The sequence below is a fragment of the Gymnoscopelus braueri genome (genome assembly GCF_963280865.1).
Source record: "Gymnoscopelus braueri genome assembly, chromosome: 2".
Taxonomy (NCBI): domain Eukaryota; kingdom Metazoa; phylum Chordata; class Actinopteri; order Myctophiformes; family Myctophidae; genus Gymnoscopelus; species Gymnoscopelus braueri.
Window position 1 is genome coordinate 47,207,746 of NC_137604.1, and position 26,976 is coordinate 47,234,721.

At 41.6% G+C, this 26,976-nt stretch overlaps 1 protein-coding gene across 1 annotated transcript; it reads right to left on the bottom strand.

Moving 5' to 3' along the window:
* Nucleotides 1-4,302: 4,302 nt before the first annotated feature.
* On the bottom strand, nucleotides 4,303-26,956 carry LOC308077273 (insulin-like growth factor-binding protein 4). Its single transcript, XM_080417898.1, has 4 exons — nucleotides 26,040-26,956; nucleotides 9,508-9,671; nucleotides 8,969-9,094; nucleotides 4,303-7,923 (listed from the first exon to the last, which is right to left on the bottom strand). Exons 1-4 carry the CDS (start codon nucleotides 26,395-26,397, stop codon nucleotides 7,786-7,788), a joined length of 786 nt encoding a protein of 261 aa, XP_080274024.1. The 5' UTR covers nucleotides 26,398-26,956; the 3' UTR covers nucleotides 4,303-7,785.
* Between the last annotated feature and the right edge of the window lie 20 nt (nucleotides 26,957-26,976).

A 26,976-nucleotide genomic window follows, 5' to 3' on the forward strand; every position in this document is an offset into this window, starting at 1 on the left:
CATAACATAACTATTAATGTTCATATTTAATATGCTTAATTACATTACGAGTGATACTTTGAGAGAAAAAAGAATGTCACTGCAGTCAAATGTTTACAAACATTTCCAGTTATGATGAATAACCCTCATCATCATAATTCATCATTTACAATTGGAATATTGGCTGTTTATTACTGAGTCACATTGAAGCAGCAACAACGCGTCATATGCGTGATATTTAGTTTACAGCTGACCTTTATTGCTAATATTTTGTATAATGAATGACTGCATATTGGGCGACTTGCCATTTGACAATCAATGTTAATATGTTATAACAAGCCTATTGTGGTTCTATATTCTCAAGGCTATTGCAGCACTACTACTGGACAGAAAATGTTTAATCAGTTATGTCATCATTGCCTGAGCCGCATTCATTAAGCTTTACAGGCCAGTACCCTGTTGAGAATATCAAGTATTTCAGTTCTAATAACAAGGGTCAGTCAAGGTTGCCCCCTTTACTGCCCCCTTGTTATTAGAACTGAAATACTTTGCATTCTTGTCTACATTGTTTGAGAGCCATACATGTCAACAGTTGTAATGGTGTGATCCCTTATAATAACATTCAAAAGCCTTGAGGACTTAGCCTACACCTGTCCATTCGACCGAAATAGCATTTGTTTTGGATTTGTTAATTGATTGTGTTCCTTGTGTCCCTTTCCTTTCTGTTCACCTTGTGCTCTTGTTTGACCTATGCCCTACATAATATGCAATTAGGCACTGTCCTAATCTAGTGTTGAAATGTGGTGCGGTTCATTTTCTTGGTTCTCACACAATAACAGAGATAATGCACTTCTATGATGTAGACAGACAAGATTCCATACGTGATATAAATGGGACCTTATTTGCTGGCAAACACCTTTGATGGTGTACATTTAGAGGTGAGGTGGAGGTCACATGCCTCATGGCGCTGGCTTAACACCAACTGGGCCTCCCAGGCACAGCTGTGGGATTCTGGATGCCCAGGGGCAGACGAAGCCAGTGCCATTGAGTCAAGCAAAGGATTCCATGTAAAGCTGTTCTCGTGTCTTCCAATGCAGATTTTCAGGCTCAGTTCTTCTTAAGCCTGCAGAGCTCTCCAAAATAGACTCAGGCAGTGGAAGTAAGCAGCCTTGAAAGTTTACTCTGGTGGTTGACAGTTGATGTATTTTTAGAAACCATTGCAGTAAGATAATTATGATGTATCATTTCCAGAGGTATTCCTTTGGCATATATGCACATATGAACATTGTCATCAACATTGTTTGTTTAACCTGCGTTTGACATTTGAAGTGATTCATCTTCCTTTTGTTTTTTAGATATTGAACCCAGCTAAATGCATGGACAAAAATTATTATGATATATCATTTCCAGAGGTATTCCTATGGCATATATGCCTTGAACATTGTCATCAACTGGTTTGTTTAACCTGTGTTTGACATTAGAAGTGATACATCATCCTTTAGTTTTTCAGATATTAAACCCAGCTAAATGCATGGTCAAAAATGTTCTTTTAAAACAGCAGGACATTGCAAACTTTAATTTCAAAATGTTAACATGAAGGTTATTTCATAGCAGCATTTACTGGGAAAGATTAACGTGATTGTGACATGAATTCCCTCTAATGTGTTATGTTTGACATGCATGCCGACTTAAAGGGATATTTCACTTTCAAAACATTTTTGGGTCATTTCATCATCTACTCAGGCTTTTGTTAACACCCCAGACAAGTTGCTCGATTCAGTATTTAGATATTTGATATTCATTTTATCAGACACGCCCCCTTCCTATACAAACCCATTGTAACTTCAGACTCCATTTTAACCATGTTAAATTCATCGAAAACACCCGTCCTTGGTTCTGGTGACTCATACTGTCCTCCTAATACGTGAGGACAGTAAAACATTTTATTTTTTCTTGTATTTTATTTTTTTAATTTTCCCCAAAAATTATAAAAAATGAATGAACCAGAGAACCAAGGACGGGTGTTTCCGATGAATCTAACATGGTTAAAATGGAGTTTGCAGTTTGTATAGGAAGGGGGCGTGTCTGATAAAATGAATATCAAATATCTAAATACTGAATTGAGCAACTTAAAAACTGTCCGGGGTGCTCCCAAAAGCCTGAGTAGATGATAAAATGACCCCAAAAAAAATTAAAGTGAAATATCCCTTTAATTGGTTTCATGAAGGCTTAATGTTTTACTTTAGAGTAGATTTTTTTTTAAATTGACTTAAATAGAGCTTGATAAAGCGCTCTTGTAAAATAAACTTGTGCTATTTGATCGAGCAGATATGGTTCTTTAAAATATCTGAAGTAGCCTTCCAGATACTACCCAAATCAGATACTACTATACTATAGGGGGGGGGGGGGTCTAGGCACTGTCCAGTAGAATCATATAGTTGTCCAACTTGTATTGATAAGGAAGTTGTTTGAAGGAGGTTGATTACGTTTAACGTACGTTCTTATATGGATCAAAGTTTATTCATAACATAATTTCAGCACATGCTGTAATAACATACACTCTTTACCAGTTTGAATACTTAGTTTCAAATACCCCATATCATGTAATACTCTAAAGTCTATAAGTAAGTAGTAAAGTCTAAAGTCTATAGCTTGCATAATCTTTTTTGGTTGCTGTATTTAGGTAATTATAAAAAAGTAATAATTTGGGTAGAAATAATTATCTCTATCAGTGCTACAACTATACTACTAACAAGAAGGGAGAAGAATCTGCAACATAAAACAAGATTCTATGTTCTGATGTGTTTTAAATTAATTTATTACAGTGTGTACATTTTTTTTATCAAGTAAACATTTACAAAGTAACTAAATCATTCCATTAGTTAACTTAACCATTTTAAATCCCACGCCATTGTTACACATGCAAAAGTTACTCTGTCTTCTAACATTAAAATTAACAGATAATGTCCAAGGCAAACAGGAATAGTTTATCTCTCATAAAATGCAATTACAGTACAGCACAGCAAAGTCAGAAATCAAGTAACGTACAAGTAGCATAAATATACACAGTTTATGTAACTAGAACACCTGAAGGCTCTGAATCCAATAGGAAAGCCCAAACCATTTACCATCCCTTCTGAAGGTTAACCCTACTACTTTACCAAGAAAGTGTTATTGATTGTAACACGATCAGTTAATTAAATGCAAGACCTCAGGTGGGGTCGGTAAATTTGACATCTGTAACACATAAGCCACCATAACATTTAAATGAGCATCAGTGCATCCAAATACTTTATCCTATGTTTAGTTTCTTTGGAATTTTTGTAAAGACATTTGGTTCTTGCCACTATAAAGCTGCAGCAGTAATTCAGTAGACTCTCTCCAATTCGTTTAATTTCTTGCATCTCTCTTTAGATTTTGGTGAATAACCTTTGGTTAAATTGTTAGTTACATCGATCAAAACATTTTTCGTTTGGTGACAGCAGTATTTCCATCATTGGTAAGGTGGACCCTTGGCTTAAATGCTTTGATTAAATGCCTCATATAAGTAGGTGATACAGTATATAGGGTAGTAGTGGATGTGTATCATGGAATATGACTGTGGAAAGCAATTCCATTCATGTTTGGGCAACTAGCCCAAACAGAATACAAAATGTATTAATCGGTAAATTGTTTAGTGTCAGCATCACTTAATATGATTAAGCACCGTTTAAAGTAATGTTAATAGAATATAAATCTCTTTGCTCAAAGGTGGAATTTATTTACATGACGAATAAATATTGTAGCTTCCTCTTTCATTACCAGACCTTTTCTTTCCTTATTTTTTCCCCTACTTAGACATCGTTAAGGTTTTTGCTAAAGTGGAACATACATGTAGATATACAGCACAGAAAGTATGTCCATGATTACCGTAGAACTAGTTTAGCTCTGCTGTCAGGTTAAATTGTAAAAATGTTGGTGCTTCTGACTTGAATTGAAAAGTAGAGGAGTACCACCGCGCCTCAGCCAAATCAAGGCAGGGCAGGTGCGTCACAGGAGCGGGACAGAACAGTGGAGAAGAAGGAGACAATGTAGCTCGGACATTTGAGCCTCTTTTATAAATGATTAGTAAAGGTGCTAGGACAGGAGTGACTGACGTTTCGATGTGAACTTCCATCTTCCTCAGAGTCATGACTCTGAGCTGCTCCAGTGTCTCCTTCTTCTTGGATTGAAAACTGTCAACCCCCTGGGTTTATGAAAACTGTTAAAAATCTAATTTATCCTTTAAAAAATGTGTCAATGAAAATAAATCGCACATTTTCTCTTATTACCTGTAAAACTTGCTTTTTCGTTTCATTATACATTTTTATCTAGCATGTCTCCAAGTAACACATTGTTTAGTGCAGCAGGTTGTCTTATTTTCCCACGTTCCATTTAAGGTCATTGTGCTCTGAACTTGAAAAGGTGTGCCCTGCCAAGTACAGCTGCCCAAATACTGCCATGTTAAAAGAGAGTCTACACAAAAGTTTGACAAATCCTGTTATCTTAAAGACATATTAAATGTTCATTAAAGGGTGTGGCTCCTGAACAGGTACTCTTACCCAATTTCAATTGGCACAAAATCCAGGAGTTTGAGGTCAAGTAATCTCATTAGCAATCTTCCCAGACTCTAAAAAAGAAAACACACCAAACCCAAATTCACCTGATACCTAAACTAAGGCATGTGTGACATAATGCCTAAACTCAACGATTTCAATGTTATGTATGTACTGTAGGTCCATCAGCATCACTCGGCTATGGCTTTCACACGATGCGTCATGGGTATGATACTACCGGTTCAAGAGCCACTACAGTAGGCTACATGTTATTAGGCTACTGTCTACAATTGGAAGAACAACCCTTAACCCCTTAAACCCTGTGGTTAGTTGACCGGATTCCCAAGGCCTCTATTCTAGGCCTAATGCTAGTCCTGTTTTTGCTCTACCTTAAATAGCCGATCTACAAGCTCTAAAGAGCTTTGAGCTTGTAGATCTGCTATGTTCGCTGAATGTACATTTTAAAAGGTCATCTTATTCAAAGTACAATCAGAATATGGAGAGATACGACACAAATGTTCAATGTTTGTGGCCATGGGATGGAATCAATATGATGTAACAATAAATGTTGAGGCTCTGTCTTGATCGTGCTCTCTCTCTCTCTCTCTCTCTCTCTCTCTCTCTCTCTCTCTCTCTCTCTCTCTTTCTCTTTTAATCTCCAAGGCATATAAATCTACTAAAACACAATCCACACAAACATAGTTTGTCAATTCAAAGTCTTACTAACCTACAGTACATAGTAGAATCCTCTACTATCCTAGTGTGTTCAATTGGAATTAAGTGGACCTTTAAGGGTCCATTTGGTTAAATGTGTACACTCTGAAAGTTAAAAGAACACTGAGGACTTTACAATGGATCATGTCTAGAAATGATTCTTCCCAGGTCCTTTTGCCCTCCTCCTTTTCATGAACGCCAACTTATACAGTAGGCTCTCATTATAGTGATCCACGACACCAATAATAACCATCCCGACTATATTGACCACTTAAATCCCATGTACTTTATTGACAGGAGTCCCCCAGTGGTTTATACTAGGCCCCCTGCTTTTTCCCGTTACACCAAATTTATTTTCAGAAAATAGCCTACAAGCTCACATTGCATCATGTGTGTTTTGATACACTTCCCAGGTCGTGTGACGACATGTTGTGAGCTTGCAGATCTGCTATTTTCGTCTAATGTTCACCCCAGAATAGGGACACTAGGGTTCAAGTGATTATTAGTCCTGGCTGGAGTCGGTTAGCAACCAAAATGTACCAAAGGAGGATTCCAGGCCATCCATTTTTGAAGATGAATCCAATCTGAACTGCATTCACATGTCAGTGCACCATGTTATACAATCAAATTGCTGTAAGAATATTAACAGTCTTGCTTAGAGAATGTAAAATGTTAGACGAGGAGCTAAGAGCTTAAAAATAATATAATCAATGATTTGCTACTCAATGGATGATGATATAAAACCTGGCAGCTTGGTTTTCCATTGTGATTCAGAAGTGAGGAATTCAAGTCCTCCAAACTACGTTTAATATTAGGTAGCACTTCTGCTGCCGCCAGGAGCTTTATCATTCAAACTTGTTAATCTCTGCTTGCATGTATATATGTTGTTGTTTTTTTTGCACACATGACTATGCATGTGCATTTTTATTACACTAGTCGGTAAAACAGCTGGGCAGTTAACTACAGTGACACTGCAAAAATAATGTGATGTGGCTACTTTTACATTTTGTTTTGTTGGACACGCCGTATTTAGGTCATCCTTTTGCTGTTAACACCGCCACCTTCTGAAAATGTCAATCTTCAGCTCCCATCTAAAACAAAGCTCAAAAGTGCAGAAGCCATTTTCTTCATTTTGTTTTTGGCACAATAAGTATATAGCACCACCAAACTGCACAAATACTGCCAAGCAGTCTGTTGGAGAGTAATCCTGCATGTTGAAGCATATTCATACAAACATGAGAATAGCACTGGCGTCTTAGCACCAGCTGGAGAAACAAGATTATCCTATCAGCAGTATACAGAGTTCTTAGCCCTGCTATGCTGCCAGTCCCTCTGGACCAATAAGCTAAAGAGAGCTCATAGGCAAAGAGAGGGGATGTAGAGGGGGGGTAGGGGGTGGAGGGTGATGAAGCACATCTATTCTGGGCTTTCAGACCTCTCAGAGGTACAGTTTCCCTTTTTCAAAGCAATCTCTTTTCACTCTTGGTTTTCTAAATGTTGTGAAAAGCTGCAGCTTATCATCAATTTGTAATTCAAAGCAGGGAATTGTTGCTTCCTCCCTCTACCACATTTATTTACTTTTTCATTTTTATCTAATGCTCTCATCCCATCTTTTTGCTGCTGCTTCACTGAACCATGTTCAGGACCAGACCAGGTCAAAGAGTATTTGCAAATACTTTTGATGGGTTGTTTTGGCCTACTTAGGTGACAGATGGCGAGGCTGGGAACTTTGGGCACTTTGCATAGTTTGCTAAGATACTGTAGGTTAATTTATTACATTATTATACTTTTCTCTGAATAATATCTTTGATCTCAATCAAGTAGCATGCCACGTGATGTGACATGATATGAATTGGTACACTCGTATCCTTCTGCTGCTCCAAGCAGGTTAAAAACTAATTATTTGCAAATACTTATTCAACCACAACTGATGCCAGTGATCTCATAGGATTGAATCGTTTCTTTTTTGTTTTGTTTCAAAGATACTACTGAAACAAATTAGACTAGAGTAAACCAAGATCACGTTTAAAACTCTCATCAAAGGATTCTTTTGTCCCACCACCTGTTACTTAAAGCGCATCTGTCTAAAACGTATCTGTCTATGTTCACATACGGTATTAAAAACAATGCACGAGTGTGCAACAGACCCATAGAGATCACATACACACACAGGGAAACAAACAATAGCAAAAGTACACAACTCTACGGTTTCCTTTTTTGTTTAGAAATCTCAAGTACCGTTGGCCTCAGGTGAAGTGAAGCTTTAGGATTAAGTCCTTTCCACACATAGTTATAATAATCAGCACCAGTAGAATTTGGCTGGTCCTGCCCGCACCCCCTCCTCCCCAAAAACACACACACACATACTCGCACGCGCGCGCACCCGTATGCACGCACGCACACACACACACACACACACACACACACACACACACACACGCGCGCACACACGCACACACGCACACACGCACACACACACAGACACACTAACCCCGATACAGCCCACCCCTACTCCTCCTCACTCCCTTAGGGTAGCAGTCATTAACTGGTGGCAGTCCAGATCCCCTCGCAGCTCTAGTGGTCCTGGTAGTCTCATACCCGTCTTCTGGTCTACGCACCAGCACTTTCCCCGTTGGCCATCGCGCGCTGGGTGGCACTGTTGACAAATGGTAAAGGGCACACACTGGTTTCAAAGAAGGTTATGACATGGAAGTGATAATAACAGCTATTGGATTTTATGGGAAGTCGTTAAACTGATTGTACAATTATTAACAGGTCAAAGATTGACTTGACCGCCTCATATCGTGGCAGGTTCCTATGTTCCTTTGTTCACCATCGGAGCCATTAGATGCCACCCTTTATTTATACAAAATCTGTCACATTCACTGTGTGCTAATCTTTGTATTCCGCCTCAGGATTTGGCTTCAAAAAAGTCTGGGTAAGGTAGAAAAAGAAAGTCTGTACAACCTAAGAACTTCTCTTCTCACATTTCTGTTGTGCCATAAAATGATTCCTGATTGCCCCTCGTGTGCAGGGGTTACAAACGATGCCACCAGAGTTTTACCATAAAGTAATTATAGTTAAACAGTAAACAGATGGGATTTAAGTCTACTTCACAACAACGTGCTATCAAGAACAGACTGGGGTACTTTTAACCCAGACTCTGGAGGACTGGTGCCATTAAACAGGGTTCACTTTTTTATCACTGACTCTATGTCTGCTCCTTTGATTGCACACATGGCTCACAGCACAGCACACAGCCTTATCTGAGCTTTTATGTGGTCCAATTCTCTTATTCTTATCTACACCATTGCCCAATCCTACAAAAGCAGTATAACAAAAAAAGGTAATCGCATCCAAAAGCTAATAGCAACCATCACTGCAATGAAGTGATTATTGTTCAACAGTTGAAAAGGAACCACTTTACACGCATTCAGTTCAGCTCTTTAGTTTTCAAACTAAATCACTTTTTATGTGCCTTAAGACATTAGGTCTTGGCACAAGTCAGAACTCTCGCACTCAATGTTTTTAGAATCAACTGCACATTGTGTTTTGACTTATAGAATGATTGCGCAGTTTGCAGGTGACTGGGGTTGAAAGATAAGCATATCCGTATGGGCTAACAATTAGACAGAGGTTAACAGATTAAGTACTAGAAGCAAAACCCTGAGAGATCAGTGCTACCTGATGAAACCACAAACCTGCTTGGCATGGAAATCTCCATTCTTGTCACAGTTGGGTATTGGGATTGAATATAGATCCTCATGTGTGCGTGTGTTCGATGCCAGCCTGTCCAGTGCTCTCTGAAGCTCGGCACGACATGGAGCCTATACCGGAAATGATAGATTAAAATCATATCAAAATTAGGTAGGCTGTAGATACCTGTTGCACTTTGATATTTATAATATTTGATATTTCTTATATAGTTAATTTAACGCATTATAACTTTAATCAGCACATTTTAACATCTGATTGCCTGAATGAAGGAAGTGTTTGCAGACAATCTTGTTTCACTGACAGACTGCATTTTACCTGCTCTGCATCTTACTTATAAATAACACTTATCTGAGAGTTTACTGACTTTAGTTTTTGCATTTTAATTCATGATATTGCTGCTAAAATATGCATAATGTATAACCTGTTATTAAACATTTACTAGAGTTTTGTGCTTGAAGGGAGAGTCTCTGAAGGTTTTTATTTGGTTTTAAACTGGTAAGAGGTCAAAGGGCATTTTTCTCACCAGCGCAGCCTTTGGGTCTTCCCTGGCGGTGTTGCTCCTCTGATTGGCCTTGGGACCGATGTGTCGGGCCAGGGTTTTCTGTATGCAGCGTTTGTCCTGGGGACTGCACCGGATGTTGCTGTTGTTTGGGTGCTCAGGGATGATCTCGTCCTGCCTGTCCATTGCTTCCAGGTAAAGACAAAAGTCAGGATTAAGTACATCACTTTAAACACAAATGGTGGTAAATATATAGCACAGTTCTTTGGCTGGTAATCAAAGGGGAATCTCTTTTGGTGCTATACAGCACCTATCTTAACCACTTAAAGGAATAGTTCACCCAAAATATTACTTATTTTCTATCAATTACACACCTCATGAAGCCTTGAATTCATAGAGAATTTCTTTTTGACGCATTCCTGAGCCAATCATTTGATGACCGGGTGTATTTCCGGTAGGAGACTGAAAGAGACTCATTTGAGTTTCCTACAGGAAACATTAGCATCTTTCCGCCGGTAATCAAATTATTGGCTTAGGAATGTGACAAAAAAAATGAATTCTCAATGAATTCAATGCTTCATGGGGTGTGTAATTGATAGAAAATAAGTAATATTTTGGGTGAACTACTCCTTTAAGCCCTATATACTTTGTGGTACGGCAAATAGCAAAAATAGCTGGTCTATAAGATATAAGAGGGTTGTGTTACTTGTACAACAGCTATTTTTTAACATTTGTTTTAAAAATCGAATAATTGTGCAGTTTTGCATGTTTCAAACATTTGTTCAAGATATTTTGAAAATAGCCAATGTATATACGGTTGGTGAAAAAGATTTTTATGATATATTAACACATTTTGCTGGGGACCCCCTGGAACCCCCTCAAGGACCCCTGGGGGTCTTCGGACCCCACTTTGAGAACCACTGCTCTAAAGAACCATACAGGGGCTGAACAGATTCTTTGTATGGCAGCAGTGCTATATAGTACCTCAACCATCCTAAAGAACCACAGAAGAACTGCTGGAAGAACCACAATTTATATGTGTGTATAATTCAACTGCAAAGGCAGCGTGATATAGCAGAGTGGCCCTTACACATACGGTGGCAAGCAACACATGCCAAGCAAATCAAAATGAGCCCAACACAACCATTTTAGGCCATTAAGCAAAGTCATGAATGGCTTTTGATTTGATATCGGTTATGACTTGACATCAGATATAGGGCGAGAGCTACTGGGCTACTCCCACTGTCCTTCTGCATAGCCACTGTCATACAGCTGAACATACAGTGGTGGAATGTAGGCTAAAAACGAGGCCAGGTTAACCTCAAGGACATACAGAGTAGCATTCTCACTCTGGGGGGTAAACTGTACCTCGGCTCTTGCCCAGGCCCTTTTCAACTACTGCACCACATCTATCCTACAAGGGCTGGTGCATTTTGAAATGCTGCCCCGCCCCTGCCCTGCCACCCTCGATCCATTGTGGTTTGTGCCACATTCACCTTTGCATCCCTATAATCCTGCAGTTCTGTGCCCCTGCAGGCAGCCAGCTGCTTCCTGAGGAAACCCCCCCCACACACACACACATACCCACCCACCCACCCCTGCTCTCCCCCATTCCTTCCACAAGAACCTCTCTCTGAGCCAGATGGAGCCTGTTTCAGGGAATTCTGCACTGTCGCCAGTGGGCATGACTGGAGACGTACCTGTGTGAGTGTGGCGCACAAGGTCACAAGATGAGCAAGACAAGGGACTGTGTGTGTGTGTGTGCGTGTGTGCGTGTGTGTGTGTGTGTGTGTGTGTGTGTCACGCGCATGCATGCACATGTGTGTGTGGGTGTGTGTGTGTGTGTGTTTGAATGGGTGTGTGCGCGTGTGTACGTATCATAGGTCTCTCCCTGCATTTCAACTTTGGCCTTTAACAGTTGGTAACCGCATATTATATGTTTTACGATTTGTCAGTGACCTATGGCATTTCACGGATTGGCATTCCAATCTAAACCAATACCATTCATTGTGATTAAAACCATGGCTTTGGCGTTTTCAAGCTGTTCTTTTTCTCAGATCTCTGCAACAGATCTGAGACCTGGCTCATGTCTCAGGTGACTGCCAGGCCTTGCTGCTATTGGCAATAGCACACTAAAGGTAGATTGATTGATGTAGTTTATTTAGAAAGACATGAGAATAGTACATGACAGTACATAACAGTACATGGAAGTACAAATTCACAATACAAGGTCTACTAAACTGGAAACCCTCATTAAGCATTACGCTTGTTTAAGATGAGAACCCCATGCACACAAATCATGATGAAATATAAGAGGCAGGCAGATATACACACTACTATACAGAATGTCATACAATCAGCTTTCAGGTTACTGGTATGACGAGAGAAAAGAAAAAAAAAAAAAAAAAAAAATATATATATATATATACAAAAGAGGAAAATGAAGGAGGGGGGGGGGGGTAGGGAGGGGTAGGTTAAGACTTAGACAGGGGCCATTTTCGAATTGCAGCCTCCTGAAGGTGTATCTTTAGGGCAGTTTTGAAAGTGAGTAGGGTTTTACACTCCTTTACTCCTTTTGGTAGGGCATTCCACATTTTTGATGAATAGCATGAGAACGAGTTCATACCCTTAGTTGAGCCAAATCTGGGTTGAACATGATCAGTGGAGCTGCCTCTGGTGTTATGATCATGGACTTCATTAACATTTTTGAAGTATTTTGACAAATACAGGGGGATCCCAATGTTGTGGTGTATCTTGAAGACCAGGCCCATAGCAAGTTGCTGTACTCTGTCCTCAACCCTAAGCCATCCAATCCTAGCAAAATGAGCAGGGGTTAGATGGGTTCTGTGATTGAGGCCAAGAAGTAGCCTTACAAGTTTGTTTTGGGATGTTTGGAGCCTTGTTTTTAAGGCCTTGGAGGTGTTGTGATACCATGAAGTGCATGCATAATCATAATGACCTTGAATGAGGGCCCCTGCAAGAATCTTCAGAGTATTCTTACTGACTAGGCGATCAATCCTCCACAAATAGCGTGTTGTTCGGTTGACATTTTTGATCACTTTTTCGGCGTTTTTGTTACCAGAGAGGTTTGCCTCCAAGATGGAGCCCAGGTAGGTAATTTCATCCTTTCTTTTGATGACATTATCACCCACTTTGATCGTGAAACTCTCTGCCTTGCTAAGGTTAGGACTGGACCCAAAGAGGATGGATTCAGTTTTACCCAGGTGTAATGAAAGTTTGTTGTCAGAGAGCCAGATGCAGATCTTGTTGAGTTCGGAGCTGAGAGTTTTCTCAACCTGCAGCCTGTCCCTGTCCGAGACTAGCAGGGCCGAGTCATCTGCGAACAGGAACAGCTTGCAGTCGCAGGCCGATGACATGTCATTCACATATATCAGGAACAGTAAAGGTCCTAGTATACTTCCTTGTGGGACACCACAAGTCACAGGGAGGGGGGGGGACTGGGTGCCGTTTACTTCCACCACTTGCTCCCTCCCTTCCAGGTAGGATCTCATCCAGTTCACTGACGTATCATCAAAACCTATTGCTTTGAGCTTATTGATCATAATTGGGTGATTGACGGTGTCAAAGGCCTTTTGGAGGTCCAGCATGACCATGCCGCAATATTTGCCCTTGTCGACATCTTGTTTGATAGAGTCGTTCAAATAGAGAAGGCATGTGTCAGTGGAGTGGTTTGTTCTGAAACCAGATTGGAATTTGTAAATTAGATTTTTTTCGGCAAGATACTTATCGACCTGTTCATAGACTATCTTTTCCATGACTTTCGAGATGGAGCTAAGAATAGAAATAGGGCGGTAGTTGCCAGGGTCTAATTTGTTTCCTTTTTTGTACAGAGGGGTCACCCTTGCTTTTTTGAAATCGTTAGGGACCCGTCCCTGTATGATGGAGAGGTTTATTATGTGGGTAATGATTGGAGCAATGGAGGCGGCCGAGTCTTTTAGAAATTTGGCGGGGATATTGTCGAGGCCTGTGGCTTTGTGTTGATGAAGAGCACTCAATTTTTTAAACACCTCTTCTGTTTTCACAGCGGAGAGTTTAAAATCATCTTTTCGTACACCCTGTTTTTTGTAAAATGAGTCAACATGCTCTTCACCATAGCACCCAGAGTGAGGGGGAAGTTTTTCAACCAAATCTGAGGTTATGGTCGTGAAGAATATGTTGAGGATTTTACTCACTTCATGTTTGGATGTGATGAGAGTGTCATTCACCTTGAGGCTTATGTTTGTAAACCTGGTTTTCAATTTCTTGCTGCAGCCTAGTAGGTTGTTGAATAGCTTCCAAAGCTCTCGTGGTTTGCTTTTATTTTCCTCAATTTTGTCATCGAGGAAGCTTTTTTCTGCTAATTCGAGCATGCGATTAACCTTGTTTCTTAGCTTGTTTCTTTCTTTTACAAGTTTAGCTACGTGGGATTCGAGACCTTTGTTAAAACACCTGGCGAGTTTGATCCTACCTTTATGAAGCTCAGAACACTTTTTGTTTCTGACCTTCATGGCAGTAAGGATGTCCGAATTCATCCATGGTACCGGGCGGGATTTGACCCTGACGGTTTTCATGGGGGCCACACTGTCCAAAGTAGTCCAGTATCTTCCTTGATATCCACTCAAGCGGGTCCTTGACCTGTTTTACTTTGAATTAATAGTCGTCCCATGTTCGTGGTACAATTCTAGATGTGCTGCTCTGTGCTACACATTGGAAGGTGAGGGAGTCTCACTGAACTTCATTGACAAGGTTGTTACTTGGTTTGGCCAAAGGGAAGCGTTTCTTGTCTGTTTGTATTTTTAGTCTTGTTGCCATTAGCCTTGCTCATCAGCACTTTCTCCCACAAGACCCAGCAGGGTTTCAGCTGTTTCCGCAGTCCCAAGCTGTTCTTTCCCCTCTTTTGCCATTTTGCGGTTTTCCGATTCCACGCTCTTTCAGAGTGCCATTTTACACGAGCCTAAGTGATTTAGAAGTGGGTCAGGGGTGCCATGTCCTGTTTGCTACCACTGCTGTTCTCCAGGGAGGAAGCCACCATTTCTCTATGTGGTTTCACCAAGACTGGATCAACAGCTTTCAGTGTAAAACGCCAGTCAAGCCTTTTTAGCTGATAAGACACTGTGCTGCTGTCACAGGTGGACAGCCAAAGCTACGGTTGAAAAACAAAACAAAACAAAATAATGACCTAGAAAATACTCTCAGAGTTAGGAAGAACAAACAAACAAAAAAGTAATTATTTGGTATTTTAACAAATTACGTTAAGTCCCAGAAAAACATAAATTCACTCACAATACTTTTATAATAATCTGTCTTAAATGAGCAGCCTACATCAACCAAAAAGTGTGGTCCAAGTAGACAAGCCTTAAATTATTCAGTAGGAAATGGACTGTATTGAATAGTGAGTAATGGTACACACAGGGGAGACAGAAGGAATGACATGCAGCAATGGTCATTATTCAATCCCATAACATAACAAAAGCCTAGTTTGTTACTCTTCAGAGCTACTAGACTGACTATCCTTACAGTGCATAATATTTTATTTGTGTGAACAGCTATAGGGTCTCTGAGGTAGGGACTGCACTCTCGAGATATCCTTTATATCCTTAGGGCATGCCACAACTCTGCTCAGGAGTGTCATATAATGTCTTGATAAATGGCTGTTTTCAGCCCTGTTCACCGAAGGCTCTAAGGATCGCGATGTCATTCAGCCCGTTCATCCATTGGTCCGTCCGTCCATGTGTCCGTGCGTCCGTCCATCCATCCGTCTATCCGTCCGTCCGTCTATCCGTCCGTCCGTCCGTCCGTCCAGCCGGCCCCTTGTCCGTTTGTCCATCTACCTCTTCAGCCCTGAACAGCATATCTCGAAAACTATTGGCCAGTTTTCCATGGAATTTGGCCTCCTCAGAGCATCATCTACCTACCCTACTGCTTTTGGTGAAGCCATGGCCTATACCAGCTGGTGCCACCTCTGGTCCAAAATGTCCAATTGCAAGTTACAAGTTGAAGCAAGGATGAACAATATTTGTTTTGGTGGCATTTCCTCGAGTACCACCTTTAAGCTAAACTTTAGGGAGCATGTCTTGCAAGCCAGTTTGTATCTATTATTACAGTTGGCTTAATTCTGATGCTTCATCTTGAAATGCGTGTGCATTGTTCTTGATTTGTGGTTAGACAACTTTGTGTATTCATTTAATTTTCCAATATATATATATATATATATATATATATATATATATATATATATATATATATAATATTTTAATAATTATATTAATAATCATATACATATAATAAATCATCATATTTTATTAATAATCATAATAAAATAATAATAATCCTAAAAATCAACATGAAAAATGTATTGTGATACGATTGTGGATCTTGATTTTGCCTCAAAAAATAATCGTGATATGATATTTTTGCCATATTGCCCACCCCTATGAATAGTTATATCAGCATGCCCATATATGGGAAATTGGGCATATACTTACATTAGGGATCTCCATATATGGGAATAAAAGGGACAAGGACCCTAATGTAAGTAAATTGGGCATATACTTACATTAGGGATCTCCATATATTGGAATAAAAGGGACAAGGACTGACAAATACAGAGATCTCCATATATGGCCTTAAAAGGGACAAGGACTGACAGACACACAGATCTCCATAAATGGGCATATCAGTCACATCGGCGGTGGCACGTAGGTGTCGAACTCTAGACGTGAGGGCCGCCCAACTTCTAGTAATATACAGGCTGGCTTGCGAGCATATTATGCTTCACTCAACTCAACTAGAGACGGTTGACAATCCAACAGTTTTTGTTGCTAAAACTGTGTAAAAAAAAGAAGAAGCTTTGCAAGACCAATCCAAAGTCTTTAGGGCGGTCCTTCATATTGGGACGGTGATGTGATTTGTTTTCAAAGCAGTTGGTGTAGGTTTGTTAGCAGCCGTTCTCACTGCTGTTCTAGGCCAAAAAGTAAATTTAATTTAGCTGTCACCATATACATCGGTAGGCGGAGATGTCTGATTGTCTGACAATGTGAGACTAATGTTCCCTCAGCTCTGTGTTCCCTATGTTCCTTCATGCTTTAGGCTTCACTTCGCTACTTGGGCAGGTACCTGGCCATTCTAACGCTGAGGGTATCCTTTCACGTACCATGTTGTTAACGACGGAATGCAGAGTGCAGACCATGTCGCCTCCACGTGGAAACTAACCATGTGCAATTTCTAAATAGATTATAACTGATTGCCACCATATTGATATGCAACTCAGACGGCACCGAGTCCACAGTGCGTCCATCAACCGCTCAGCTAAGGCCTTGCTCGGCTGCTCCTCCCGGAGCTTAAGGCTTCTGTTGGCGCGCCTGCCTTGTTTTTAAAGCCAAAATGTTTTGTGAGTCAACATGGTCCGCAGGGCTGCATTTCTTTGGCATCAACATGGTGAGCAAAAGCTAGAGAGTTGACATGGACTGCAGGTCCATATTCCTTTTGTGAAATGGTATGCAAAAAATTAGTAGTAGCATAGTAACATCGGGAACAGCCTTTTGCATACCATGACACAGAAGGTCTGGAAGTGGCACTGATATGCTGAGGGAACATATAGGACCTAAGCTGACCCCACTGTGGCTATGCCCACAGATCCATGCAACAAATGTTGTTACATTTCATATGATCTATATTAGTTTACCTAAATTCAGCATACAATTAGTGAAATGAGGCGCAATTCTTACATTGGGCTTCTATTCATGTGCTCTTAAACTTGGAAAATGGCACATTGTCTGTTCATGCGGAAGAGAGGAAAATGTATTCATGTGTTTGATAATTAATATTTTTAGACTGATATTGACTTAATGCTGAAGCTTTATGCATTGTAGTTACATTTATAACATCTTGTCATGTAGCGTTTATTTGGCATGTAGCCCATTTAAATACACATACAAACACAGCCTAGTGATGTCATAGGAAGGCCCACTGGCTCACACTTTTAAGACCCCTGCTGTAGTTAATTTGGTTGGTTCGGGCTAGTCTCATTATAACAGGCAACGCTACTTTTTAGGACAGTTTTGCATGCGATTCCTCCAGTTCACTTGCTGGCTGACTGCCAGAAGTATGTTGAGAAAGAAACTGGCAATAATAAGTATTGTATCACCATCAAAGATTTAGATGTGAGCTTTCAAATTTGGATGGAAATAAATTCATAGGTGCTGAGGGAACATAGGGATGACCTCAAAATATCCACTTGCACACTATAATGGATGGATTGCCGGGAAATTTGCAGAATGCGTTCATGCTACTTGGAGGAAGAGCCCTGACCACTTAAATGGCTCCATGACCTTTCCTGTATAGTGCCAAATTCAAGACAACATGTCAACTTTGCACACAAGACATCCCATAATATAAAACAGTGCTACAGGGATCTTTTTGTAGGCCAACCGGGAAGATATCACTGATATGGGTTCCCAGTGCAGATTTCCCATGGAATTTGTGCACTGGATTGGATTATTGATATACGATAGATGTAGGCACCGTATTGGCACTTTGATGGTGTGTCTCTGTGGGTGCGGCCTCCAGCGGTTACAAGTAATGGTACTCACCTGCTCGCCTGAAGGCTGGTTTGACCGTGGGGGTAGGATGAGCTGGGAGGGATCATTTCAGTTGACCGCATTTTGGGGAAATGCTCATTGTTTAATTTATTTCTTTGCACAGATGTATGTTATTGGAACTTTTGTAATATTTATTGTGAAGTTGAAGTAAAGCATTTTAAACTTGAGCTTTCGTTTGGACGTAAGTCCTTTTAGTTTGCACGGCACACAGGTTTTTATCTCCCAGTGCAGACCATGTCGCCTCCATGTGGAAACTAACCATGTGCAATTTCTAAATAGATTATAACTGATTGCCACCATATTGATATGCAACTTAGACGGCACCGAGTCCACAGTGCGTCCATCAACCGCTCAGCTAAGGCCTTGCTCGGCTGCTCCTCCCGGAGCTTAAGGCTTCTGTTGGCGCGCCTGCCTTGTTTTCAAAGCCAAAATGTTTGAGCTGGGAGGGATCATTTCAGTTGACCGCATCTTGGGGAAATGCTCATTGTTTAATTTATTTCTTTGCACAGATGTATGTTATTGGAACTTTTGTAATATTTATTGTGAAGTTGAAGTAAAGCATTTTAAACTTGAGCTTTCATTTGGACGTAAGTCCTTTTAGTTTGCACGTCACACAGGTTTTTATCTCCCAGGCTTAGCCTGCCGGCTGATCAATTTATTGGGGATTGCCATCAGCCACTACAACGGGTGTAAGGAGCAGCACACCCTCTAGCGGCTGCTAGCATGGGTTTTAGTCTCATAGTCTTGTTTCCCAGTTTACGATGACTCAATCCAATTAGTGTTACTGCCTCAAACTGTTCCTGTCAGTCAACAAGAGATGCTGTCTGAGTGCGGGACAACAGTGTTTCATGCTCAAGGCTGGAGAATTCGTAGAACCACCAGAGCCGCAGTGCTGTTGCCAATCAACCGTCCAAGTTTGAGTTTGAGCAATAAAAAAAGCCCATGAGAACAATTATAACATTGTTACTCTACAAGCTCTGCAGCGACTTCTCTTTCAAGGAGCACATGCAACCAAAAGTGAATCATTTATGTGCGCAACACAAGAAAATAATTAGAAAAGTGACCATTTAAAAACATAATAAACATAATTATGAAAACTCTGTCCCAAATTGTAATTTGATATATTGATGATGATAATTCAGATGCCTTATCAACCAATAGCCGAAGCTGATTTATGAGCGGCATTTACGCCTGTGGTTGTTGGATTATGTATTTGTGATTATGTATTTGTGTAGATGTACTGTCAATGTTAATGGATTACATGTCTACTGTTTACATGCTCATACATGATGAGAAGTGAGTCTATTAGTATACCTAGCCTACATTACCTGTAGACATCTTCCAGGTGTGGGTGTCATCTTCACGTTGAAGTGATCAGTAAGGATGATTGTCACCTGAACATTGTCACCTCCTTCTTAAAAGGAGGTAGATAACCTCAAGTTCCACACACTGACCAGTGCATGTTGAGAAATAAAAACGCATGATCTTGTCACTAAGGTCTTGTCACCTGACCTGAGGCCAATTCAAACACCTAGTAAATCAGTAATTCTCAAACCTTTTTGGTGCCAAGGTCCCCCAAATTGATATGCATTTTTTCGTTAAAACAAAGAGATTTTGTTAAAAGGTTAAAGCACTATATTCTGATTGTGATCATTGCTGTAGAGTGTTTGTTCAGTCACAGGGGTCTCCCCGTCTCTCCAGCTCTTTAATAAACAGAACATATATTTTCAGGTGGGTGACAAAATTAGGCTACCCATTTATTAGCTTCATTATTATAGTGTTCCAGTTCCTGTCTGCTCATGTCTTTGGGTCATCACTTCCAATTTCACTTGTTTGTATCCTGTATCCTGTCTGACTTCTCTATCCTGATTGGATAAAATTTGTATCCTGACCTGAATATGCATTTTCTGTTTAATAAAGAGCTGGAGAGACTGAGGGACTCCTGTTACTGAACAAACACACCATCTATAGCAATGAGTATATCAGAATATAGAGCTATTTAACACTTTATTTTAACCAAATAAAATCATTTAACCCTACCTTTAAGTAGGGGTATATCTGTGAAAACTTTTTTTAATCACTTTTCCCCCCCAGCATATGCCACTAAATGTCTTGCATTGTAGAGCCCTGCTTTAGAGTTGTGTCATCTTGAGAAGTTGATTTTGAATTGTTTTGAATTACTGAATTATCCTGTATCTGAGATTTACTGTATCTCTCCAGTTTTATAACTCATGCACTGTATCTCATTAACAGAGATCAAACACTGATCTAGTTTCTCGGAGAAAGTGTGGGATGTCAGAGACAAATCATAAATAAAGGATCCCGTCAGTATGCTGCTGCTGCAATGCTTCCTATTGGTGTTGAATTTAACGAGATAAATGAACATTTTACTCCAGAGGAGTAATCTAACAATTCATACTGAAATGTTTAACTGTGTGTTCAAAATCAAGAAGAACATTACTGCCAACTCCTTGTTAAAAGAGCTTTTGTTGTGGCAGATTTTATTTGTATTTGTCAAGCTTGGGAGAGAAGACAGAACACTGTATAATTCTGGTATGTGATTGAATGTATTATGTGAATATACTGTAAACATGCTGTAAGCGTAAAATGGTGTCTTATAAACCCATGAGGGTTGGGCACTTTGTGTGCAGGACACGAAAATAAAATAATCTATCTATCTAACTGCAATGTGCCTTGTCATGCCTTCAGATCTTTCAGGCAGAGTTCCATTTCTACAGAATAACCAAAAAAAACAAAAACAAATGCAGATGTCTAATTACACCCACGGCCAGTGTTGTAATGGCCCCAGTCTGAATGTATGTCTGTCACAGCGATAACTCTCTGTTTTAATCTGATTTGGATCAAACTTTTGCGGGTATATCAGGACTGATACAGGAATAGTGAAGAGTGACTGTTGAATGTTGAATGTTGCAATGTTTGCTGAATTTACTAGAATGTTTTTTTGTGAAAATGTGAAATAATAAATAGTACTGTATGTGAAAAAGTATTTACAACGTGTGCTGTCTCTTAAATGAACAAGTGTAAAGCTAGGTGTATCCTATACTCTGTAGTATGGCGGTCGCCTTGTGACGCGTTGTGAGCTTATAGATATCCCCTTAGTGCACCATTATATTTTAGATATAAAGTCTGAACATCCAAATGGTCCCTTAGGGGTCCATTTGGTACCTGAGGTGGCCAGTCTTCTGGGGGGGGAAATGGTGCCAACTCTTCCAGTTATACCGTCAGGAGTGGGACCTGCACTACTGACTTTTTTTTTTAATTGAGCAAAGGTCAAGGCCACAGAGTAAGTTCTAGGTTTTGCCCCATGCTTATACACGAATCCACGGAGCGCTGCCCTGCGCGCAGCCATTGCTGCGGTGTCAACGCTCCGCGGACGCGACACCGCAGCAATGGCCGCCTACAGGCAGCTACAGGCAGCGCGTCTGTGGATTCGTCTATACATGGGTCAGTGTGGGGGAGGGGCCATGGGGTGATGCCTGAAGCAGCAAGATACCCAACACCTGTGACTAACGAGCTGATTGGCTGGCCGCCAAGAGTCAGCCACTCAGTTTTCTCTGTGTGTTTAGTGAGAGGGTCACCTCACCGCATGTGGTGCAGGTGTGGCATTTCTAGGTAGAAATGAATTAATGTCAGACATCCAGCTTGTGGTTTCACGTTAAACAATTGTATCCTTAACTTGATTGCTTAGTTAAATGCTACATTTGCTCACAGATCTCTGGATAAATAATACTAGAGTGAATTGCAGTAATGCTGAGTATTTATCACTTGTTGATGGCCTGTATACATGTGATTGCTAGCCATGAATACAGAGAAACCTATCCTTCAATAGAGTTTAATTAGGTCAAACTGTTGGGTTGTATAATTAAGATTATTATGAAATGATTTATCATGCTTTAGGGTATTGAATCAGGGCCTTGTGAGTCTTATCCTGCCAGTGGATTAATTTACAGTGATTGAGGACTGTTCCGATGGAAATGTATAGACCAATTATTTGTTTACCAACATTGAGACTGGACGCACAGGTGATTGTTTCATGCAATCAATTCCCAACATATTGTTTCGGGCTAGTGTGCCGTGTCCTAGCGAGACATGACAGAATGGGTTTCATTTGGTGCCGGCGGCCTGCGAGCGCATGCTGGTTCTTATCAGTGTGACGTCGTCTGTTAAGGGGTCTTATGTGTTCTCCAGCAAATGTGTGACAGCAAATCACTGCTGAATTGCTTGTAATAAACAAAATCTTGTTTTGTGTTTACAAAAGGTATGAATGAACATTAATGGACACGGGCCAGATGTTGTCAGTATTGATGTAGATTCAATGTTCCTGGCAGATTTGAGCAAGGCTGCTTTAATGTGTTCACATGACATAGGCCTATGAAATCAGAGCACTTTGGGATTGTGATTTCACCATCCTCTCCAGATTGGGTATATTTCATGGCCAAGACCACATTAGATTGTTTGTGTATCTCTTCCTCCACAGCTCAAACAACAGAAGGGGGCTGCTCTCCCGTGGAGAAGGGCAATTAGCTAATCATATTTACTCCTGCATAGAAGTCCCAGCTGTATAAATGTGCAACATAACCCAAAGCAAGCAAATATACAACATCAGGGGACATCTGCTGAGGGGGATTTGAGAGAATTCTCCTTTGGCACCAGAAGGTACTCCACAGTACATACATCCTTAATGAGCCCAAATTGGGGCGTTTCCATGCAACAACATGGACAGTGAAGAATTGAGGTTATCACACTGGCTGTATAAGGACTATAAGTCAAACTGGGTCGAATTGGGTCGAGGTTCAACTAACAAAATACTTGACAGCTTCGTTCATTCATTGGCGCCTGTAGGCATTGGGTTGTTTCATATCTGACATCTGTATCTGTTTGTAAATAATACCCATTTCACAGTTAGCTGGAGGCATTTGAATATGACACCAGGGGAGACTTGGCTGGAATGTTGGAGCGGATGCCAGCACATGCATAATGATTTATTCTAAGTATTAAGATAGAGAGGGTTTCTAAGAATTATATATCAAGAAGCGCTGAGGAAGTGCCTTGGTCTTGGATGTGAGATGCAGAATAGTGGTTGCCGTTGCTATGGAAATTGAATTTTAGAACAACCTTAGTCCTGATAAATGTTTGAGAACAGTACTCAGGCTACACAGTTTTAAACCAAGGGAAATAATGGGATCCTATAACATGGATATTCTTGTTTTAAATAGCTGTTGCATTAATACTCAGAAATTGTGCTTGAAACCTGATATAATTATCAAACAAGACTTAATGATACAAACAGTATGACACTGTCCTGCAAGTATTTGCCTGCACACCTAAATTCACGTCAATGGCCTGTCAGCATCTTTTTCTATCACATGGTGTCCCTTTTTTATGAATCCTATTTCTTTTCTAAAAACCCTCATCTATTTTTATCTGGCATGTTCACTGTTGCTAGGAGTGGAGCAGTGCGGGACGTGTATTCAAGTGATGCACCCCCTGGTTTAATAATGCATAAGTGCTGCGAATGCACCACAAAGGACTTCTCCTGGTACTTGTGACTGCACAGCAAAATTCTCAGTGTTAGTTGAATTCTGAGAGCGTAACATTTTTCATAGTCAGAGTAAAATCAACACCAAGGATTTTGCAGTGTAGAGTTACTGTCCTCAGCCTCTCTCCGATGCCAGGGTTTACATTGAGCATTCTTATACAGGAGGTTCGGAGACACTGCCGAGGAGTATTGATGTACATTGAGATTTATTGAGCAGAGCCTCCCTGCTTTGTTATGACAAACTCCAGGGGTGAGAAGGAGTGGGGATTAAAACAGAACTTGGCACACAGATTCCAAAACACTGAAAACAAAAACTTCTAAACTTTCCAAAATGTTCCATGTGTCGCTGCCCCACCCTGGAGAGAATGGAACAGATAACCCAGTTCTGTCTCGGCAGATCGGACTACAGAACATCAAAGCCATTCGGTAAAAAATGTTTAGGAAAAACATTCTCAAAGATTAAGCAGTGTGGTTGGACGGAGCCGGGCCAAGCTGAGACTGCCCTCCTTTTTATCATGCTCTAAACAGCTTTCCTCTTCTTTCTGATTCCGTTTAGTCACGCTATGTGCCGGCCTAACCTATGTTGGCCCCGCACAGGGAGCAGAAGGCTCTCATTTCGGCTCTGGCAGCTAGAGTGCCGATGAGCTCATCTTTGTAGAAGAGCTGGACACGGTGGGCGATGTGCTTGAAGGCTTGAGAGGGGAGAGAGGTGGGGAGGGAGGGTTGGGGGGGGGGGGGGGGGGCTCAGAGAGGGCCGGGGGAAACAGATGCAGCAATAGAGAATTGCTGGGAGTTTAATGTTTGGTTAAGTTGAAAAGTTTTCTGTTCTGGCAGTAACAGATAGCCTGTTGCCACCAGTGATAACCCTCTGGGAAGCAAGGCTTTGAAAAAAAGCAGCTCTGGGCCAATTAGCAGGCGATCTGGAACAAATGAGAGAAATGCATTGTTCGCAGCACGTTTTTAACGACCACCTCCCCGAAACTCACATGCCAAAATGGAAATTAGATTCAGACAACTGCATTGATCCCAAAAAGGGCAATTCAACCGCCGTGACAACCCACGCTAGTCTTTGTAGAGACGAGGGAGAAAAATGGGAGAGAGCGTTCCATCAGTAACATGGGGACAAGACAACATCCTCAAGCAGGCACAGGAAAGAAGAAGGTACGATAAGATATGCAGCATTAGGCGCTTTCCAGGGTTAAAGTGGAAACAGACGTGTAGCTGAAGGAAGTATACTACTAAGGAGGGGGGGGCATACAACAGGAGTCAGGTGTCTGCCAACAAGAGCATGATAAAGACATCACTTGTAGAAATGGAGTTAAACATCTGCAGCAAACAGGAGGAGGAGGAGAAGGAGTAAGAGAGTGGAACATAGGTGGAGGAAGAGGACTAGAGACATCCGTGGAAGTGGATTACTGATTGCAGAGAGCTCTAATAGCCCCAGACTGGCCACACTCCATTACAGAGTCATTTCATGCAGCAGACAGGCAGCTTTTATTACCTACTCTCATTACACACACACTGCCCAACATTGCACTCTTCTCCGCACCACACCACGGATGTCCGTATGTCTGCGGGCATGCTCTCCACATGTGCCTGTGTGCAGGACCACAGATCGACATGCAGACGCACAGTGCATAGACACATGCAAGCACATACTACACGTTCTCTTTACACAATGCAGAATCGTGAGCGCATGTGTGCCCATGCAGCCATCACCGCGGGTCCTCTGTGCTCCTCTCTGGAGATCGGCTATGTGTGAACAGCGGGGGCCAATTCACAGCAAGTGGCCGTGAGACAGCAGTGGAACTGTACTGTATGTGCTCTCATGGGAGCAGCGAGGAGCTGGCGTATGTGTGCTCCTGTTCAGGGCTTAGCCGAGATTAGGGTAAACAAGCAGCACCCCCACCCTGACCCAGCCTGGCTCAGGTAAGACCCAGGGGAGCAGAAAGAGAGAACATTCTGCTCTGCTCAGCCACAGGCCCAAAAGAGAAACAGAGAGAGAGAGAGAGAGAGAGATGGAGACACACGCCCGGTGATGGAGAAATCACATCAACAGTGACTAGCTGCCTCTACATGATCCACACCGTTACCATTACTCTAATATCCCAATGTTCAAAATAATGTTTGATTATAGATCATCACTGTTGGAGATGTCAAGGTGTACTATATCTTGCTCACTGCCCTCGCATGCAACGACACCATTCTAAATGATTTGGGTATTTTATAGTTCAAGTGGTCATTTCAGCACAGTGAAATGACCCGTGATGTGGCAGTATCATTGCACCCCATCTTATTCAAAGCACAGACTTTTCCCTATAGCCCCCCCCCCCTATCCTCCCGAGTCCCCACACACACAAACAACCACCAGTAACACCACCAGATGAATTTCTCACCTGAGTTCTCCTCCACCTCCCTTTCGTCGGTGCACACCCCCTGGCCGTGCATCAGTGAATGTAAGGGCCTCTCTACCCCACGTGGCGGGTAACAGCGGAGCCCTGTGCCACAGCGAGGGGAGTAGACGCCACAGTGTGACCCTTTAGGCAGGGCGCAGGTAGGGCAGCATCCACACCCTGGCTCGCGCACCGTCTCCAGACAGCCATCCGGCAGACGGCAGTTGGCCAGCCGCTCCTCGGAGCACATGGGGCAACGGATAGCCTCTTCTGTCAGGCACAGCGTCACCAGAGACAGGGCGCCGAAAGCCCACAGGCCCAGGCAGAACTGTGCTGCTGCCATGCCACCTTCACGCACCATGGCAGCCCCTACACCTGCACACAAATGTATGCCCGATGATGTGGTCCCTCGGTTTTTTTATGCACGTCTATTGTGTCAGGTTTTTGTCTCTTTTTTTGTCTTTTTTTGTAGAATAAGGGGGGATTCGGTGGAAGGCTTTGTCCGTAAGGGTCTTTGATCTTGCCAGCTGGTTAGTGTTTCAAGTGCAGGGATACAATGCCTCTGCTGTATTGGCTGTCCGTTCCTCAGATTCGATTTCACAGAGGCAGAGATGCAAGCCTACTCCTGTTCTGCTTGGCTGGCAAAAATAGTGTTATTTTTTAACTACTTTTCAATATGTTACAAAGAACACTTGCAGTAAGGATATCCACTAGTGCATTCAGGTGAGTCGCCTCTCTTCAAGTTCAAATCATCCAGATCCCGGGAACCTGACCCCTTCCTCTGAAACAGAAGAAGCTTGTTGTGCCAGTGTTCAGATGCAAGCAGGTCATCAAACAATAGTCTTTTGCAGTAATAGCAGCAGTTTCCTCTTTTGCTGGTGTGCAATGCAATGGACTCACTCCTAAGAATGGCTCTACACGAGTGGCTCTCCTTGGACTT